Source organism: Neoarius graeffei, chromosome 5 (assembly GCF_027579695.1).
Source record: "Neoarius graeffei isolate fNeoGra1 chromosome 5, fNeoGra1.pri, whole genome shotgun sequence".
Taxonomy (NCBI): domain Eukaryota; kingdom Metazoa; phylum Chordata; class Actinopteri; order Siluriformes; family Ariidae; genus Neoarius; species Neoarius graeffei.
The window spans coordinates 32,168,922-32,189,280 of NC_083573.1; the positions used below are offsets into that span (position 1 = coordinate 32,168,922).

General features: G+C 43.4%; 1 protein-coding gene across 3 annotated transcripts in view; it reads left to right on the top strand.

Moving 5' to 3' along the window:
* g6fl (g6f-like) overlaps positions 1–10,389 on the top strand; it is a 69,254-nt gene extending 58,865 nt beyond the window's left edge. For all 3 annotated transcript variants that reach the window (XM_060921554.1, XM_060921555.1, XM_060921553.1), the window contains 8 exons: positions 2,971–3,294; positions 3,898–4,152; positions 7,499–7,564; positions 7,654–7,782; positions 7,912–7,985; positions 8,078–8,104; positions 9,950–9,996; positions 10,205–10,389. In XM_060921554.1, the coding sequence (XP_060777537.1) occupies positions 2,971–3,294; positions 3,898–4,152; positions 7,499–7,564; positions 7,654–7,782; positions 7,912–7,985; positions 8,078–8,104; positions 9,950–9,996; positions 10,205–10,226 (944 nt within the window). In that variant the 3' untranslated portion in view covers positions 10,227–10,389. The remainder of the gene's footprint in view (positions 1–2,970; positions 3,295–3,897; positions 4,153–7,498; positions 7,565–7,653; positions 7,783–7,911; positions 7,986–8,077; positions 8,105–9,949; positions 9,997–10,204) is intronic.
* Positions 10,390–20,359: the final 9,970 nt, after the last annotated feature.

Genomic DNA, 20,359 nt, shown 5'->3' on the forward strand with positions numbered 1-20,359 from the left:
ATTTAATGAGCAGGAGCAACATAATACTTTGGATGTAAAAATAAATAAATAGAAATCACATTTATTAAGTGGACAACTACTCTATCTGTACATGACAGGTGATGTCACTAGTAACTAACGAGGTTAAGCGTTTTGTGTAGGACTAATATTAATATTGTAGGATGGTGTGACGCGAAGTGCTGTAGTGCAGTGTAGTATAGCTTTAGCTTGCTATTACTCTCTCGCTTTAGCTGCAGCCGCTGGCTCGGCCGTATCGCCGAAATGGAGGGCAAATTACGTAAGTCCTTCTTGCCAGTACCCAGCTTCTCCACTACCAAGACTCCTGCATGTGTCCTCATACTGGACACCTTACAGCCCCAGGCGAACCTGCAGGGGATCTCGGAGCAGGTTGGAGTCCCAGAGGTGCAGTGCTCATGGCCCACTGGCATGTGGACATGCCCTGACACTCATCAGTCCAACCCCTAGCTATGGGTAAATAGCAGCTCAGCCAATGTGTGACACGAAGTGCTGTAGTGCAGTGTAGTATAGCTTTAGCTTGCTATTACTCTCTCGCTTTAGTTGCAGCCGCTGGCTCGGCCGTATCGCCGAAATGGAGGGCAAATTACATAAGTCCCTCTTGCCAGTACCCAGCTTCTCCACTACCAAGACTCCTGCATGTGTCCTCATGGCACACCATGGTAACTGGACACCTTACAGCCCCAGGTGAACCTGCAGGGGCTCTCGGAGCAAGTTGGAGCCCCAGAGGTGCAGTGCTCATCGCCCACTGGCATGTGGACATGCCCTGACACTCATCAGTCCAACCCCTAGCTATGGGTAAATAGCAGCTCAGCTAATGCGCAGAAGAATTTGCTACTGGGGTCAATGGAAAAGACTGAGCACTAAGGGTAGATGGGACTCTCCAGCTGTTTAGCAACTCATTTAATGGAAGGACAACTCGAAACAAAACCTGCATCCCCCCACAGCTGCTATACTTGTAGCACTCGCTGCATAGTTCTTGCTGTCTGTGGGACGAGAGAGTGGGCATGCCTCAACACAAACCTCACCCACTCAGTGTGTAGGTAGTTTTAGCAGACTAACCTACAAACCGCTAAAACCCTCATCTGTTGACCATGGCAGGAGAGTCCATCAATGTTAATGTTAGGTTATCCATTTAAACTCCCTTGGCCTGATGACAGGTCCAGACGTACTGTACACTCCACACTCGGTACTTCCAGAATAATTTGCTGCAATATTTGTACATGGCCTGGGAAAACCCTTCACTCTTGACGTTTTCTATTTTCTAAGCATTTAAAGATGTCTTCACTTATCCCCTGAACCCATCCCCCCTTACAGCAACTTTCTATTATATAAGGTCATTTATACATTATAGAATTTTGCCCACAGTGTGTGTCAGTGCTCTTCTCTGTTTTGATGACGACGTGACAGTGCAGGAGCATCAAAGCCATTTTGACAACTCAAAAACCTATTTTGGTTAAAATTAGAGGTGGACAAAGTACCCAACTTCATTACTTCAGTCAAAGTACAGATCCCACTGGTCAAATGTTACTCCGATACAAGTGAAAGTTGGAGAGTCAAACTTTTACTGAAGTACTTGCTTTTAAAAATACTTAAATATTAAAAGTACATTTTCTGTCAACACATTGTTGTATCATTGCCACAACGCTTACAAAACCTAATGCCGTTACCAAAGACAGAAATGTGAATTCACAAAATGAACGCATGCTGTGCCATCATGGTGGTTTAATGTTAAGCTAGCTAGTCAGTGAAACTCCACCTGACATGCTCGCAAACTCTTTTCAAACTCAAAATCATATTGGGTCACTAACGTTACTAGAAAAGAAAGATTTCTACATTCTGTTTATTTGGCAAGATTATGCTAAAACATATTTCTGAAAGGACTTCAGATGTTAGCATTATTCATGTTAGCGTAACTCTGTTTTTACATGCTAACTAACAGTGTCCAAGTTAACTAGCTATGTGTTAATGTTAGCCGTGGACAAGGCTACGGCAACTTGGCGGGCAAATCCATAGAAAGTCATTTGATGAACCAGACTGCATAGCTATTGCAACATTATTGCTAGCTCTAAAAGCACAGACAATTCACTGCAAGCTTTCTCTTGGAATAAAACCTTTACAGACCTCAATATGCTTCTGCAGATTGAATGGCGAGTTTTTGTAGGCCGTGATGTGGTTCGTTTAAGGTAAACAAAGCAAACAATTAAAATGAAATGAATCTTTAATCCTCTCAGAAAACTGAAACATGGGTTCTAGGTAAAGCCACGGGTGCGTGCATTCTCCAGAAGAACCGCCTCCTTCCATTCTGCCATCAACTGATCATGTTAAATAACGCTGCTGAGAAATGACTGAACTTGATTTTATACGGTCTATGGACGTGACGTGACCCTACTGATGGGCTGTCTCAGGGTCACCTGCGAAAAAACCATCACGTTTTAGAAAAGAAAAGAAAAAACATCCACTTTCAAAACCGCTTCATAGTGACGAGGCCCTTGACGGACATGTAGTGGAGTGAAAAGTACAATATTTGCTTTTCAAATGTAGTAAAGTCATAAGTTTCCAAAAAAAAATGAACTCAAGTAAAGTACAGATACTCAAAAAGTGTACTTAAGTACAGTACTCAAGTAAATGTACTTTACTGTCCATCTCTGGTCAAAACCAATGGGTTCCAATGGGTTGTCCCAGACCACAAGTTGTGATGTTTTGGGTGAGTTGAAGAAGAAGTGGAAATGATACAGACTGAGTTGATCTAATGATATTACGATCTAATGTTCAGCGGAAAACAGAATGACTTTTTTTTATGTTCGCTGTACATTCCGACTGAGAAATCTGCTCTAAAAGTGTAATGTACATGATCTGTGATTCTGATATGAAAGGAGAAGTCAAATAAGATTTTCTTCCTGTATTTCTCTTCTATCTATTTTGATCTACTTTCTGTGCCTCTTTCCCCAACAGGACCATCGCGCAGTCTGGCAGCCCTGTCTCAGTCAGCTGTCACACTCCCCTGCGCCAATATCATTGGTGACTACGTCTTCCTCTACTGGTGGGGCCCAGATAAGACGAACGCACAACCAAAGCTGATCTTCCAGTTTGACCGCTGGAGGGATTCCAGGAAGCAGTTTAATCCCCACCTCCAGCTGCACAACCAATCCTCTGTGCCTTCTGGGAACTTCTCCTTCCTCCTGAGGCCGGAGTTGAGAGACGCAGGTCGCTATCAGTGTGAGGTCTTCAGGGACGACCAGGTTTTTGCCCAGGTCACAGTACTGACTGTTTTAAACGGTAATGAGATACAGTGTATATTTAAAAAGCCCTCTGGGCACCTCCTTTAACACTGGCTTTCTGCTGTTTAAACTGCATATACACTTCATACAGACACATGGACATGCAAATTATAATACTGGCCTCAGGTTTGTTTTCCCAATTCCACAGGTTCTGAAATCAGTCACCGGTGGCCAGCCTATGATTCTTTGTGCATTCGTTTTCATGCCCTTCGTATTGCTTTCTCTCTTTTGTTCCTCTCACGCTTTTCATTCACCATCATGTCTTTGCCTTTCAAGGACCCCCTCTCTTTTCTCACAAGCTAATATAATGGCTTTTAGTAGGCCTCATTAAAGATCTCATTATGTGTAATTACACCTGCTGCCAGTTGCCACCGACGGTACTGGCGGCTCTGCCATTACTGTGGAAACTGGTGGGCTCAATTAGGCCAGGATTGATTCTGATTTGAGTGGAAGAAGACACCGTGCATCAGTCATGGTCAGCTCTGGTTGGTCTGCTATCCACCTAGCTAATGAATACACATCAACTTAACCCTTTATTTTCTGTCATTTGTCTTCTATACATTTGAAGAACTGCTCTCTCTCTCTCTCTCTCTCTGTCCAGGCTCTAGCACATCCTCCTCCTCCTCTATACAGCTGACCTGTTCGTATGCCCAGCGTTCTCAAGTAGTTTCTGTAAAATGGTCGCACATCCAGAGGCCTGAACACCAGCTGCCTTCAAGTGGGCTTCTGGGTCGGATATTCATCTCAATAGATCTCCCAATAACCCCAGCTACAGCCGGCCAGTACGTCTGCACTCTTAAACTAAAAAACGGCCAAACAGTCAAATATATCTACACTGCTGTGATGCCTCATACAGGTAAGAGGAGATATCTCAAGACACATCTCACAATCTTCATATGAATTATTAAAAGGTTTAAATAAATATTGCTAGTAAATAACTAAACAAGTCCGACGATTCTTACTCTTTTCTGCATAAACATATTGGACAAAATCATCGTATGGACAGAAAAACAGAGCCCAGGAAGCTCTAACTCTTGGAAGCCAGAGACTGCAGGCTTCCAACATGTAAAATCTATTCATTTAGGCTTTACCAGTAATCCTGTTTCAGATCCAAAGCAAGGGTCAAAGCATTGCCAGACCCAGTCACCACAGGCACATCCATAATCATATCCACAAATAGGCAGGCTGAGGTCAAAAGCAGGAATCAGAAAGCATCCTGCCACAGGGGAATACCGAAACAAGGAAACATAGGCACCAGGGGAATCTGACCTAGAAACTTTGTATTACTGCTGGTAAATGTGTCGAGGAGACAGCATGAGAGAAAGAAAGTGAACGATAATGAGTTATATTTGTGTGCGTGAGTCAGAGTGGAATTCCACAGGGAACTAAAGGTCAAATTCCAAAGTCTTTACTTTCACTTACTCAGCAGACTGTCACATTAATTACAGCTATTCAAATTTTATTAAAGCTGTTAATCACATTCCCGATAAGATATAAAGCAGATTTCATAACCTGAGTGATTTTCTGACACGGAGCTGTACTGTATTCTGTAGGGCTGTAACGCTTCAACTGCTACACTGGTCACAATGTTCACAATCCTTAAAATTATAAGTGACATCAAAGCAAAATAGAAACCCGGATGTCGGCCATGTTGGTGGATATAGAAATGCGCGGTCAAGCGACATTCCATATAAAACATAGGTGTGCGCAACTCTCTTTGTTTTTCTACTGCTTTAAGCGTTCTTTTAGCTATGCTGTATCTTTGTGCTGTATATGGTTGTCACAACAGTACGCGTGACTGTGGTAAATTCAGATTTTTTAGAATTCCGTCCGTGATTCGGAAAGAGGGCGAGGAAACTCTGAGGCTTAGTACGGAGAGGAGACAAGACGAGCACGGCTGAACAACATCGGCAGGGCTGATCAAACAGGCTAAAACCAAAACAGCTCGTGTTTGCTGTGATCATTTTATCTCAGTTGAGATTCAAAAGCTTTCTTGATAATATCATGAAAGAATTTTATTTCATGTTGCTAGAATTTTGCTATAAAATGAGCGTTCTGTTGTCGTACTTCACTCGCTCATTGTTATCATTTTAACACGTATGACCATTTCGCTTCTAGGAGCGCCAGCAAAATTATACGATAGAACCAGTCCAGACTGGGCACCTACTCAGAACACGGGCTATGTTTCGTCCGAGATTAGACTTGATTCTGCCGCAGCCGAACCAGATAGAACTCTATATCTGGGTACTCGATGGTCGGTAGAAGCGTCTTATCTTCAGACAAGTCTGACTTTTTAAAATAATATGGGTCAAAACCACACATATCTATCTTCTCTTTGTATTAAATCTTCGCTCGAGTGTTCAAATTGTGGTAATACTGAGAAAATTCAGCATTGTTTACAGACACGCTTTCAGCGGCTGCCGTCCTAGTTGCTTTGTATATCCACCATCATGGCAGACGCTCATGACGTAGCACATTTTGATCACGTGGTTGCAAGTCAAGGATACCTATGTTCACATGGGTGGGGGTGGGAGGGTTGGGGTGGATTTAAAAGCAAATACAGTATGTCTGAAGGATGAGTGCATTAGCCAAAAGAAGCAGTTACATATTACTTTTTCTAACATACCTTGTAATATTTACATTTATAGTTATGTTTAATGTTGTGGACACTGCGAGCTGGCCTAGTGGTTAGCGTATCCACCTCTCGACCAGGAGATCATGAGTTCTACTTGCAGTCGGATCATACCAAAGTCATACCATACTGCCACCTGGTGAGGCACACCACAATACAGATATGAGTAGGGGGTCAAACTCTCGTGGTTGCCAGAGGACTGGCCCCCCACTGTAACCCCAGCTATGTAATAGGTGAAAGGCCGTGGGCTACTGAAACGGAGATCGGTACTGCCCAACATGCCTCAAGGGCCTGGTTAGTACTGGGACAGGAGACTGCCTGGGAAGACCAGGTCCTGGCATGGGAGGGACCATCCATCCATCCATCCATCCATCCATCCATCCATCCATCCATCCATCCATTTTCTGTAACTGCTTATCCTGTGCAGGGTCGCAGGCAAGCTGGAGCCTATCCCAACTGACTATGGGCGAGAGGTGGGGTACACCCTGGACAAGTCGCGAGGTTATTACAGGGCTGACACACAGAGACAAACACGCATTCACACTCACATTCACACCTACGGTCAATTTAGAGCCACCAATTAACCTAACCTGCATGTCTTTGGACTGTGGGGGAAACCGGAGCACCCGGAGGAAACCCACACAGACACGGGGAGAACATGCAAACTCCGCACAGAAAGGCTCCCGTCAGAAAAATGTTGTGGAATTTCCATGAAACAAGTTAGTTCCTTTTATCGCTTGTGGTGTATCAGCTAAAAACTGTTGTTCCTCCACCCTCTATGACGATCGTCATGTTACAGAGAAACCACAAAGCCTTTACTTCTGACTTCTCCAGAGCACCAATACTGGAGACTCCGTCCAAAAATGCTAAATACAGCAAACATCTCCTCACAGGAAACTCCTCCACCATCTCAAGTGATTACACATATTTGTCAATTTGATTACATGCAGCGTCCCTACACCATACACGTCCCTGTGCAAGTTGTTACCATAGAAACAATACCGCATTAGGAAGAGTGCATGAATATAAACCTAAACAGCAGCTGGAACTGCTGTCAGAGCTGCGGTTATAGAAAATTCAATCAGCACCTTCAATGACCAATCAGATTAGAGACTTCAACAGCACTGTGGCATTTAAGAGTCATCGTACTACAAGTGATTGGCCATGATTATATTTTGATTTGACCTTTTATGTTCCATAGCTGCTAGTGTCCTTGGTTGTCACAGAAACGCAATATACATGAAATGCTGTACGTCTATTTGCATGGAAATCCAGCTCGGCCCTGTTTCCTCATTGTGGTGTGAGGAATTTGAATACACTCAGCACAGGAACATTACGTAATGCCATTCAACCTCTTCCTCCCTGCCTAGCTCCTCAGAACTCCCAGGATTTTCCTCTCATGATATCACTTCACTTGTTCATTTTGATGTAGAAGGTTTGTGTGTAACTGCACTGCACACATTCTGAGATGCGGCACTGAATAATAGTAATAATAACCTCTGTGTTCTTTTTTTTTAATGGAAATGGATGGAGTCAAGTCTCCCTTTCTCACTCTTTGTGGGTGTTACAGAGCCACCTTGCTGTGTGAGCGAGCTGCCTATGGAACCAACCAACAACTCTTTGCTGCAGCCTACTGGTGAGAACTACACACCATTACACTGACTGAAACCCATTACATTTTCCATCACCTGTCTCTTGCCTTCTCTACCTTTCTGTCTGTTCTAGACGGTAACGGTACAGCCGAGCCATCCATTCTTCTCCCGTCTCTTTCTCTTCTTCTCTTTTTGGTGCCCATGGTTGCTGTTGCTGTCGGAGTGTTGCTATGGAGACGAGGACCTTGCACCTTCCCTCAGAGTCAGTTCTGCCATTTGTCTTTTTTGGCTTTATTCTGAATATTGGCGGCTCACCCTGATGGGTCAGGATAGACAGAGATCGGAAGGGGTCAGTAGTCAGTAGTGTTTGTGTGGGTGTGGGTGTTTACAGATGTGACGCGTACTCTGTCTCACTACTCTGGAGAAGTGGAGAACATCTATGAAAATCCTGACGACTTGAGACAGGTGATTTCTGGTATATCATACGTATCACCTTTGCACAAGCACGCTCATTCTTATCAATCTCATATTCCCCGTTTCTATTTTTCTTCCCCTAGACACTTCCACAAAATGACGTGTATATGGTGAGTTATCACGGTGTCTGCCTCTCGAAGGAGACCAATACTGTAGGATTTTCCATCTGTTAAATATGTGTATGTTGTGTGTGTGTGTGTGTGTGTGAGAGAGAGAGAGGGTTAGTGCCTGTGCTCGGCTTCCTGCCGGTTGTACAGTGGTGCTTGAAAGTTTGTGAATATGACCTAAAACATCATCAGGTTTTCACACAAGTCCTAAAAGTAGATAAAGAGAACCCAGTTAAACAAATGAGACAAAAATATTATACTTGGTCATTTATTTATTGAGGAAAATGATCCAATATTACATATCTGTGAGTGGCAAAAGTATGTGAACCTCTAGAATTAGCAGTTAATTTGAAGGTGAAATTAGAGTCAGGTGTTTTCAATCAATGGGATGACAATCAGGTGTGAGCGGGCACCCTGTTTTATTTAAAGAACAGGGATCTATCAAAGTCTGATCTTCACAACACGTGTATCATGGCACAAACAAAGGAGATTTCTGAGGACCTCAGAAAAAGCATTGTTGATGCTCATCAGGCGGGAAAAGGTTACAAAACCATCTCTAAAGAGTTTGGACTCCACCAATCCACAGTCAGACAGATTGTGTACAAATGGAGGAAATTCAAGACCATTGTTACCCTCCCCAGGAGTGGTCGACCAACAAAGATCACTCCAAGAGCAAGGTGTGTAATAGTCGGCGAGGTCACAAAGGACCCCAGGGTAACTTCTAAGCGACTGAAGGCCTCTCTCACATTGGCTAATGTTAATGTTCATGAGTCCACCATCAGGAGAACACTGAACAACAATAGTGTGCATGGCAGGGTTGCAAGGAGAAAGCTACTGCTCTCCAAAAACAACATTGCTGCTTGTCTGCAGTTTGCTAAAGATCACGTGGACAAGCCAGAACACTATTGGGAAAAATGTTTTGTAGACGGATGAGACCAAAATAGAACATTATGGTTTAAATGAGAAGCGTTATGTTTGGAGAAAGGAAAAACACTGCATTCCAGCTTAAGAGCCTTATCCCATCTGTGAAACATGGTGGTGGTAGTATCATGGTTTGGGCCTGTTTTGCTGCATCTGGGCCAGGACGGCTTGTCATCATTGATGGAACAATGAATTCTGAATTATACCAGTGAATTCTAAAGGAAAATGTCAGGACATCTGTCCATGAACTGAATCTCAAGAGAAGGTGGGTCATGCAGCAAGACAACGACCCTGAGCACACAAGTCGTTCTACCAAAGAATGGTTAAAGAAGAATAAAGTTAATGTTTTGGAATGGCCAAGTCAAAGTCCTGACCTTAATCCAATGGAAATGTTGTGGAAGGACCTGAAGCAAGCAGTTCATGTGAGGAAACCCACCAACATCCCAGAGTTGAAGCTGTTCTGTACGGAGGAATGGGCTAAAATTCCTCCAAGCCGGTGGGCAGGACTGATCAACAGTTACCGCAAACGTTTAGTTGCAGTTATTGCTGCACAAGGGGGATCACACCAGATACTGAAAGCAAAGGTTCACATACTTTTGCCACTCACAGATATGTAATATTGGATCATTTTCCTCAATAAATAAATGACCAAGTATAATATTTTTGTCTCATTTGTTTAATTGGGTTCTCCTTGTCTACTTTTAGGACTTGTGTGAAAATCTGATTATGTTTTAGGTCATATTTATGCAGAAATATAGAAAATTCTAAAGGGTTCACAAACTTTCAAGCACCACTGTATATTAGGAATATTAGCAGATGAACTAGGTCAGATGTCTGTCAAACCGTAAATCCGAATCTGTTCCTTTCTCTCATGTTTCATTTATAACCATTCCCTCCTCTTCATTTTCCTCTCCTCCACCTCTGCAGGATCTGAAGCTCACAGGCGAGACGGATGTTTACAGGGAATTGGACAGGTGAGAGAAGATTGACTGCAAGTCACACAAGGAACATGATCTAGTGCTGTCACTGTCCCTATTACTGAACCTTTCAGTCCATCAATCAGTTTACATCAACATTAATGTTAATAGCATTCTGTCGTAGCTGCTTCTGTGTGTGTGTGTGTGTGTGTGTGTGTGTGTGTGTGTGTGTGTGTGTGTGTGTGTGTGTGTTGTTTCATTTCAGATATGACAAGTGTTGTGGTTAAGTTTACACACTTGGATGAATATAAGGTGCCAATGAAAATGTATTTTATGCCATCATGGAAGCTTTGATGTTTATCACAGAAGACATATACATCGTGTTGCTAATGGTGATAACTGCACACACTGATGATGAATCATAATAAAATCATCGTTATGGGTTTTGAATTTGTTACCAGTTTTCTGTCTTTAATAATTAATTATCATAAAGACCACCAATGTACATTTCCTCCTTTTTCTACAGTAGTCAAGCTACTATTACTATATACTCTACACTACCGTTCAAAAGTTTGGGGTCACTTTGAAATGTCCTTATTTTTGAAAGAAAAGCACTGTTCTTTTCAATGAAGATCACTTTAAACTAATCAGAAATCCACTCTATACATTGCTAATGTGCTAAATGACTATTCTAGCTGCAAATGTCTGTTTTTTGGTGCAATATCTCCATAGGTGTACAGAGGCCCATTTCCAGCAACTCTCACTCCAGTGTTCTAATGGTACAATGTGTTTGCTCCTTGCCTCAGAAGGCTAATGGATGATTAGAAAACCCTTGTACAATCATGTTAGCACAGCTGAAAACAGTTTAGCTCTTTAGAGAAGCTATAAAACTGACCTTCCTTTGAGCAGATTGAGTTTCTGGAGCATCACATTTGTGGGGTCGATTAAATGCTCAAAATGGCCAGAAAAATGTCTCACTATATTTTCTATTCATTTTACAACTTATGGTGGTAAATAAAAGTGTGACTTTTCATGGAAAACACAAAATTGTCTGGGTGACCCCAAACTTTTGAACGGTAGTGTATGTCAAAAAGATAGATTAAAGGTGGTGCAGTGGTGAGCACTGTCTTCTTCTTCATCCCACAGTCAGCAAGGCCCGTGGGGGCACCACTGATGAGATTTTAACAGTCCATCATTGGTGTGTCTAGGGCATTTAAACTTGGCGGAGCCCATCTCTCGCCAAGCTTGACCGATGGACAATTTAGAGTAGCTAGTTAGCCTTACCTGCATGGGGGAAACCAGAGCACCAGGAGGAAACGCATGCAGACATGGGGAGAACATGCAAACTCCATACAGAAGGGCCCCTGTCAGTCACTGGGCTCAAACCCAGAACCTTCTTGCTGTGAGGCAACAGTGCTAACCACTATACCACCAAGCCACCCTCTAAGCATTGTCGCCTCACCGCAAAAAGGTTCCAGATTTGAACCTCATGGCCGATGAGGGCCTTCCTGCATGGAGTTTTTGTGTTCTCCCTGTGTCTGCATGGATTTCCTCCAGGTGCTCTGGTCTCCTCCCACAGTTCAAAGACATGCAGCTAGGTAAAAACATGGGGTTGCACGAGCTAGTGCAAGGGATGGGTAGGAGTGGCGTACCCCATTTGACATCTCATTCTCATTATCTCTAGCCGCTTTATCCTGTTCTACAGGGTCGCAGGCAAGCTGGAGCCTATCCCAGCTGACTACGGGTGAAAGGCGGGGTACACCCTGGACAAGTCGCCAGGTCATCACAGGGCTGACAGATAGGCACAGACAACCATTCCCATTTGACATTAGCTACAGAAAGGCAAGTTGCCCAAGGTCTAAATCTAAAGTCCTTTCCTGTGCCATATGGTGCATAGGGTGGCGCTGATCTCTGTTTCCGTAGCCCTCAGCCTCTCGCCTATTACATAGCTAGGGTTACAGTGGGGGGGCTAGTTCTCTGGTAACCACAAGAGTTTGACTCCCCACTCACGTCTGTATTGCAGCATGCCTTGCCAGACAGCAGTAGGTACCATTTTTATGATGGTCTTTAGTATGACCTGACCGCGAGTAGAACTCGCGATCTCCTGATCGAGAGGCGGACACGCTAACCACTAGGCCAGCTCGCGAGGAGACTTGCAATAATAAATGTCAAAAAGGTGAAGACCCTCCTGTGCCAGGACCTTGTCTTCCCAGACAGTCTCCTGTCCCAGTACTAACCAGGCCCTTAAGGTGCATTGAGTAGCGCTGATCTCTGTTTCTATAGCCCTTGGCCTCTCACCTATTACATAGCTAGGGTTACAGTGGGGGGCCAGTCCTCTGGTAACTGCAAGAGTTTGACTCCCTATTCACATCTGTATGATGGATCTAAGTACCATTTTTATGATGGTCTTTTGTATGACCCAACTGCAAGTAGAATTCATGAACTCTTGGTTGAGAGGCAGACATGCTAACCACTAGGCAGACTTGCGGTGTATAATCTATGTACTGTAGGTGGTGAATTATAACAGGCGTGTTTGCTCCCAGGAACCAAAAAAGGCCAAGACATTTGAATAAATTTTAACCCAAATCCTGAGTTATTAAAGTTATTTTCAAGATGCACACTTACAGGAGAGCACTGTGGTGGTGGTGGTGGTAGCATTGCTACCTGACAGTGCCAGGGTCTTCTGGTCAATCCTGAACACAGGTTACTGTATGTGTAAAGTTTTACATGTTCTCCCCCAAGTCCTCATGGTTTGTGACCTCCAGGTTCTCCAGTTCTTTCCCACTGCCCAAGAACATGAGGGTAGATGGATTGGGATACTAAATTGCTCCCTATTGGTGTAAATGACTGTGTGAATGTGGGTTTGTATGGTGCTCTGTGACCCTGACCCCTGAAGATGAAAGAATGGATATACAGTGGTGCTTGAAAGTTTGTGAACCCTTTAGAATTTTCTATATTTCTGCATAAATATGACCTAAAACATCAACAGATTTTCACACAAGTCCTAAAAGTAGATAAAGAGAACCCAGTTAAACAAATGAGACAAAAATATTATACTTGGCCACTTATTTATTGAGGAAAATGATCCAATATTACATATCTGTGAGTGGCAAAAGTATGTGAACCTCTAGGATTAGCAGTTAATTTGAAGGTGAAATTAGAGTCAGGTGTTTTCAATCAACGGGATGACAATCAGGTGTGAGTGGGCGCCCTGTTTTATTTGAAGAACAGGGATCTATCAAAGTCAGATCTTCACAACACATGGTTGTGGAAGTGTATCATGGCACGAACAAAGGAGATTTCTGAGGACCTCAGAAAAAGCATTGTTGATGCTCATCAGGCGGGAAAAGGTTACAAAACCATCTCTAAAGAGTTTGGACTCCACCAAAGCACAGTCAGACAGATTGTGTACAAATGGAGGAAATTCAAGACCATTGTTACCCTCCCCAGGAGTGGTTGACCAACAAAGATCACTCCAAGAGCAAGGCATCTAATAGTCGCCGAGTTCATAAAGGACCCCAGGGTAACTTCTAAGCAACTGAAGGCCTCTCTCACATTGGCTAATGTTAATGTTCATGAGTCCACCATCAGGAGAACACTGAACAACAATGGTGTGCATGGCAGGGTTGCAAGGAGAAAGCCACTGCTCTCCAAAAAGAATATTGCTGCTCGTCTGCAGTTTGCTAAAGATCACGTGAACAATCCAGAAGGCTATTGGAAAAATTTTTGTGGATGGATGAGACGAAAATAGAATATTTGGTTTAAATGAGAAGTGTTATGTTTGGAGAAAGGAAAACACTGCATTCCAGCATAAGAACCTTATCCCATCTGTGAAACATGGTGGTGGTAGTATCATGGTTTGGACTTGTTTTGCTGCATCTGGTCCAGGACGGCTTGCCATCGTTGATGGAACAATGAATTCTGAATTATACCAGCGAATTCTCAAGGAAAATGTCAGGACATCTGTCCATGAACTGAATCTCAAAAGAAGGTGGTTCATGCAGCAAGACAACAACCCTAAGCACACAAGTCGTTCTACCAAAGATTGGTTAAAGAAGAATAAAGTTAATGTTTTGGAATGGCCAAGTCAAAGCCCTGACCTTAATCCAATGGAAATGTTGTGGAAGGACCTGAAGCGAGCAGTTCATGTGAGGAAACCCACCAAGATCCCAGAGTTGAAGCTGTTCTGTATGGAGGAATGGGCTAAAATTCCTCCAAGCTGGTGTGCAGGACTGATCAACAGTTACCGCAAACATTTAGTTGCAGTTATTGCTGCACAAGGGGGTCACACCAGATACTGAAAGCAAAGGTTCACATACTTTTGCCACTCACAGATATGCAATATTGGATCATTTTCTTCAATAAATAAATGACCAAGTACAATATTTTTTGTCTCATTTGTTTAACTGGGTTCTCTTTATCTACTTTTAGGACTTGTGTGAAAATCTGATGATGTTTTAGGTCATATTTATGCAGAAATATAGAAAATTCTAAAGGGTTCACAAACTTTCAAGCACCACTGTACACTATGAACCTGCCCAGAATCACCTACTGTGAGGATTGTTTATGCAAATGTATATTCAAAACTTTGTACACCATTAGGACACAATGAAGATTAGAATGAAATTTAATTCATACCAACAAGACATTTGGTGTGATGGGCTTTACAGATACTGTATAAGTTCAATAGACTGTATTTTATTGTTTGATGTGTTATAAATATTTTCTAATGTACTGTATGTCCATTCTTTCATCTTCAGGGGTCAGGGACACAGAGCACTGTACAAATCCACATTCACACAGTCATTTACACCACTAGGGAGCAATTTAGCATCCCAATCCATCTACCCTCACGTTCTTGGGCAGTGGGAGGAAATTGGAGAACCTGGAGGTCACATGAATTGAACCTCTTTCATACAACTTTTGAATCCTCTCAGTTACTCGGCAACATTCTCTGTAGTGCCCTGTTATTTATTCCTTAGTTTCTATTAGTAATCACATTAATGATTTGATTCTTTTAAACTACAAGTAAATTGAAGTGTTGATTCGTTTGATTAAAGGGATCCTTCAGTGGATTTACTCTTAAACTTAGGTTAAGTAAAAGTATTCGTAGATTTCAACAGTCAAACATTCATATTCTAAGACTAAATAACATTCTAGAAAAATTACATTTTATTAAAATACCAGATGGGCCTCCCGCGGAAGTGACGTATGTGAAGACGTGGCTTAGTGGAAGTTTGGAGCAATTCGGCTATTTATATCCTCTGCTTACATCGTGGTTTTACTAGTAGAGTTTGAACAACTCATCTAATGAGACACTTTCATCTCCCAACAAAGAACACTGGATAATCTTGTCTTCGAAGACAACTGTCTCTGTCTGGAGTTCAACACTGACTGGTTCATCTACACAGTAACATCCCTCTTTCTGGTCAGTTCACGTTCCGAGCACATAACTGAAACTACCATGAAATAAAACTTCAGAAATTTCAAATCAGTGAGTTTCATGCAAAATGTTCTGAGTAATTCTCTTATCTGGAGTATAGTCGACCGTACCTGAAGTTCAACTGAATGCTCCGTCAGTGATTGTTCTTTAAGGTTGGTGTTTTCTTCGTTACCCGTATTTTCTTCCAGTATACGCTGAAGAGCCGACAACGCATCGGCATACCGATTACAATTCACCAGGTAAGACACTGATAATATCCCAGGGAAGGATCCAGACCCATGCGCGTGCAGAAATATATGTGCACCACTTGGCATCGGTCACGGGGTGTTTGTTTACTTTACCGCAAGCCAACTATGTGGGCTATAACCACGCTCAACCAACAGACCGGGCTGAGCCGTGGTCATAGCGGGCCGTGGCTGCCCTCTTCGGAAAGGGCTCGGCATGCTCTACACGCCTATGAAAATCCATAGCGATCTGGTAAAATCTGTGAAAATATTTCTGCAAATGTGCATCTGTCAGATTCTTGGGCTGGATCCATCCCTATTATACTACAAAGGACCACAGTAGAACAAAGTCAAAACTAACCTCCCAGCGTTGTTGTCTCTGTTGCCGCTCAACACTGCATCGGCGGACTTTTGGAGCTGAATGATGGGCAAATATTGTTGGCACGGCATCGTCTTTTCTTTCTTTTTATTTAGGAAGCCCCATTAATCTTGCTTTTAATTCCGTCGAATCATCGAAACAGGATGATTCAGAATGTTCGGAGTATAAGTCGGGCACCACAGGCAGATTGTTTTGAGGTCTTCTGATGGCATGAATCCATTTCTTGCGAATAGTCGGATGATTCTGGCCAGGTAAACGGTGAAAAGATATCCTCTCATCCTTTTTTTTAACCATCATTTTGGCATTTACTATATGCTGTGCAATGAGGCATACTTTACTTATTTAAAAACCTATAAATTCAGTAAAAATACTTGTAAAACTAGCAAAACCACGATGTAAGCAGAGGATATAAACAGCCGAGTTGCTCCAAGATTCCACTAAGCCACGTCATCGCATATGTCACTTCCACGGGAGGCCCATCTGGTATTTTAATAAAAATAAATTTTTCTACAACACTATTTAGTCTTCGAAAATGAATATTTGACTGTTGAAATCTGCAAATACTTTTACTTAACATACTTTTAAGAGTAGGGGCGGCACGGTGGTGTAGTGGTTAGTGCTGTCGCCTCACAGCAAGAAGGTCCGGGTTCGAGCCCCGTGGCCGGCGAGGGCCTTTCTGTGTGGAGTTTGCATGTTCTCCCCATGTCCGCGTGGGTTTCCTCCGGGTGCTCCGGTTTCCCCCACAGTCCAAAGACATGCAGGTTAGGTTAACTGGTGACTCTAAATTGAGCGTAGGTGTGAATGTGAGTGTGAATGGTTGTCTGTGTCTATGTGTCAGCCCTGTGATGACCTGGCGATTTGTCCAGGGTGTACCCCGCCTTTCGCCCGTAGTCAGCTGGGATAGGCTCCAGCTTGCCTGCGACCCTGTAGAAGGATAAAGCGGCTAGAGATAATGAGATGAGATGAGACTTTTAAGAGTAAATTCGCTGGAGGATCCCTTTAATTCAAAATACTTGGCAGGAATCCTAAAGCCTAGTCCAAATGTTTGGTTCCATACTGTAATTACATCCACCAACTTTGTTGGAGGAGGTTATGCTTTCGCCTTCTTTTGTTTGTTTGACTGTTCCCAACATAACTCAAAAAGCAGTGAACAGATTTTGATGAAATTTGGTGTACAGCTTTAGTATTATCCTTGGTTCAAGTGACTTGATTTTGATGTTGATAATACAATATGTGGCTTGGCAGCTAGTTTTTTTTATATAGCAGCTCGTTTTATGGTTCAGGAAGAAATTCTATTTGTATGATAGTAGCCTATAGCAATGTTCGCATGCTAAAAAAAAGTGTATAGCATACAACAGAATTTTCATCACTGATTGAGCTACAAGTGAAATTTGACTGTATAATAAAAACCAGAAGAACTCGGACCCAACGGTGTCAACTCCTCCACCAAGTCTAGATCTTTTCACTAATTTGTCTCAAATACTATTGAAATATACTGCAAACAGGAAGGAAGCTATTGAAAAAAATATATTTCAGACATTTGACCTTGCTGTGACCTTGACCTTGTTTGGATCAATTCCAAAATCTTACCAATTCTCCTGGTTATGATAATTCAATATAAAGCTTACAAACATTCAACCATTCGCTTTTGAGATATCACACTATTGAGGATGGCGGCACAGTGGTGTAGTGGTTAGCGCTGTCGCCTCACAGCAAGAAGGTCCAGGTTCGAGCCCCGTGGCCGGCGAGGGCCTTTCTGTGCGGAGTTTGCATGTCCTCCCCATGTCCGCGTGGGTTTCCTCCGGGTGCTCCGGTTTCCCCCACAGTCCAAAGACATGCAGGTCAGGTTAACTGGTGACTCTAAATTGACCGTAGGTGTGAATGTGAGTGTGAATGGTTGTCTGTGTCTATGTGTCAGCCCTGTGATGACCTGGCGACTTGTCCAGGGTGTATCCCGCCTTTCGCCCATAGTCAGCTGGGATAGGCTCCAGCTTGCCTGCGACCCTGTAGAACAGGATAAAGCGGCTAGAGATAATGAGATGAGATGAGACTATTGAGGATCTCAGATGGGGTGACGGATGCACAGCCAACCTGAAAACATGAAAAGAAAAAAATAAGTAAAGAAAAAAACACTTAAAAAATTGGAACGTTGTTATTATTATCCATCCATCCGTTATCTGTAGCCACTTATTCTGTGCAGGGTTGCAGGCAAGCTGGAGCCTATCCCAGCTGACTATGGGCGAGAGGCGGGGTACACCTTGGACAAGTCGCCAGGTCATCACAGGGCTGACACACAGAAACAAACAACCATTCACACTCACATTTACACGTACAGTCAATTTAGAGCCACTGATTAACCTAATCTGCATGTCTTTGGACTGTGGGGGAAACCGGAGCACCCGGAGGAAACCCACGTGGACACAGGAAGAACATGCAAACTCCACACAGAAAAGCCCTCGTCAGCCACTGGGCTTGAACCTAGAACCTTTTTGCTGTGAGGTGACAGCGCTAACTACTACACCACTGTGCTGCCTTTGTTGTTATTATTCTTATTCATCCATCCATCCATTATCTGTAGCTGCTTATCCTGTACAGGGTCGCAGGCAAGCTGGAGCCTATCCCAACTGACTATGGGCGAGAGACAGGGTACACCCTGGAAAAGTCACCAGGTTATCACAGGGTTGACACATACAGTGCGTTTACATGCACATAGAGAAAATCGAATTTCTGCCGTTGCTCGACTGAAATCGAAGTTCTAAATGCCATGGAAACACCTTAGCTAGGCTGAAATCGAACCGAACTTGAGTTCTCGGAATCGAGCTACACGACCTAGATTATGCGATTTTAGCCGAGCTACTTAGTGCATGTAAACCCTATCGAGCTACGTAGTCGAGCTACTTACTTCAGCACTGCCCCTTCCGGAAGTGACGAGACCACAAGCGGGAAACACAACAGCCTCGGTCGGCATGACAACAAATCATGACAACGGCATGAATCTTTTCTTTTTGTGGCATTGTTTGCACTGTTAAAATTTAGCTCACTTACTGTATCACCAAATACATCTGTACAGCTGTTGCATAGCTGTGAATTGTGTACATAAACAAGTCATTGTATTTGTGTGTGTGTGTGTGTGTGTGTGTATATATATATATATATATATATATATATATATATATACATACACTATATATATACACTATATATATATATATATTAGTGTGTATATATAGTGTATATATATAGTGTGTATATATATATATTAAAAAAAAATCTCCTTCTCACCCCCGGCGGGGGGGTGGTATCCATGTCATCCTCAAGCTCGGGTCCTCTACCAGAGGCCTGGGAGTTTGAGGGTTCTGCGCAGTATCTTCGATGTTCCTAGGACTGCGCTCTTCTGGACTGAGGCTTCAGATGTTGTTCCTGGGATTTGCTGGAGCCACTCTCCCAGTTTGGGGGTTACTGCCCCAAGTGCCCCCACTACCACGGGGACCACGCAACCCTTGACCTTCCACATCCATTCCAGCTGCTCTTTCAACCCTTGATACTTCTCAAGTTTCTCATGTTCCTTCTTCCTGATGTTGGCGTCAGCTGGGATCGCCACATCTATCACCACCACCCTCTTCTGCTCTTTGTCCACCACCACTATGTCCGGTTGGTTAGCCAGGATCTGTTTGTCAGTCTGGAAGCTGAAGTCCCACAGAATCTTGGCCCTGTTGTTCTCAGCCACCTTCTGTGGTATGGCCCATTGGGACTTGGGTATTTCTATTCCATACTGGTTGCAGATGTTCCTGTATACTATCCCAGCCACTTGGTTGTGCCTCTCCATGTACGCTGATCCAGCTAGCATCTTACACCCTGCTACTATGTGCTGGACTGTTTCAGGGGCTTCTTTGCACAGTCTGCATCTTGGGTCTGATCTACTCTGGTAGATCCTGGCCTCTATGGCTCTTGTGCTTATGGCCTGTTCTTGTGCTGCCATGATTAGTGCCTCTGTGCTGTCTGTCAGTCCTGCATTATCCAGCCACTGGTAGGATTTCTTGATATCAGCCACTTCCTCTATCTGACGGTGGTACATGCCATGTAGGGGTTTGTCTCTCCAGGTTGTCTGTTCCTCCTCCTCCTCTGCGCTCTCATCAGGGTTCTGCTGCCTGAGACATTCACTTAGCAGTTCATCCTTTGGGGCCATCTTTCTGATGTATTCTCGGATTTTCGATGTTTCATCCTGGACCGTGGTCTTGACGCTCACTAGCCCTCGGCCTCCCTCTTTCCGCTTAGTGTATAGTCTCAGGGTGCTGGACTTGGGGTGGAACCCTCCATGCATGGTGAGGAGCTTTCTAGTCTTGATATCTGTGGCTTCTATCTCCTCCTTTGGCC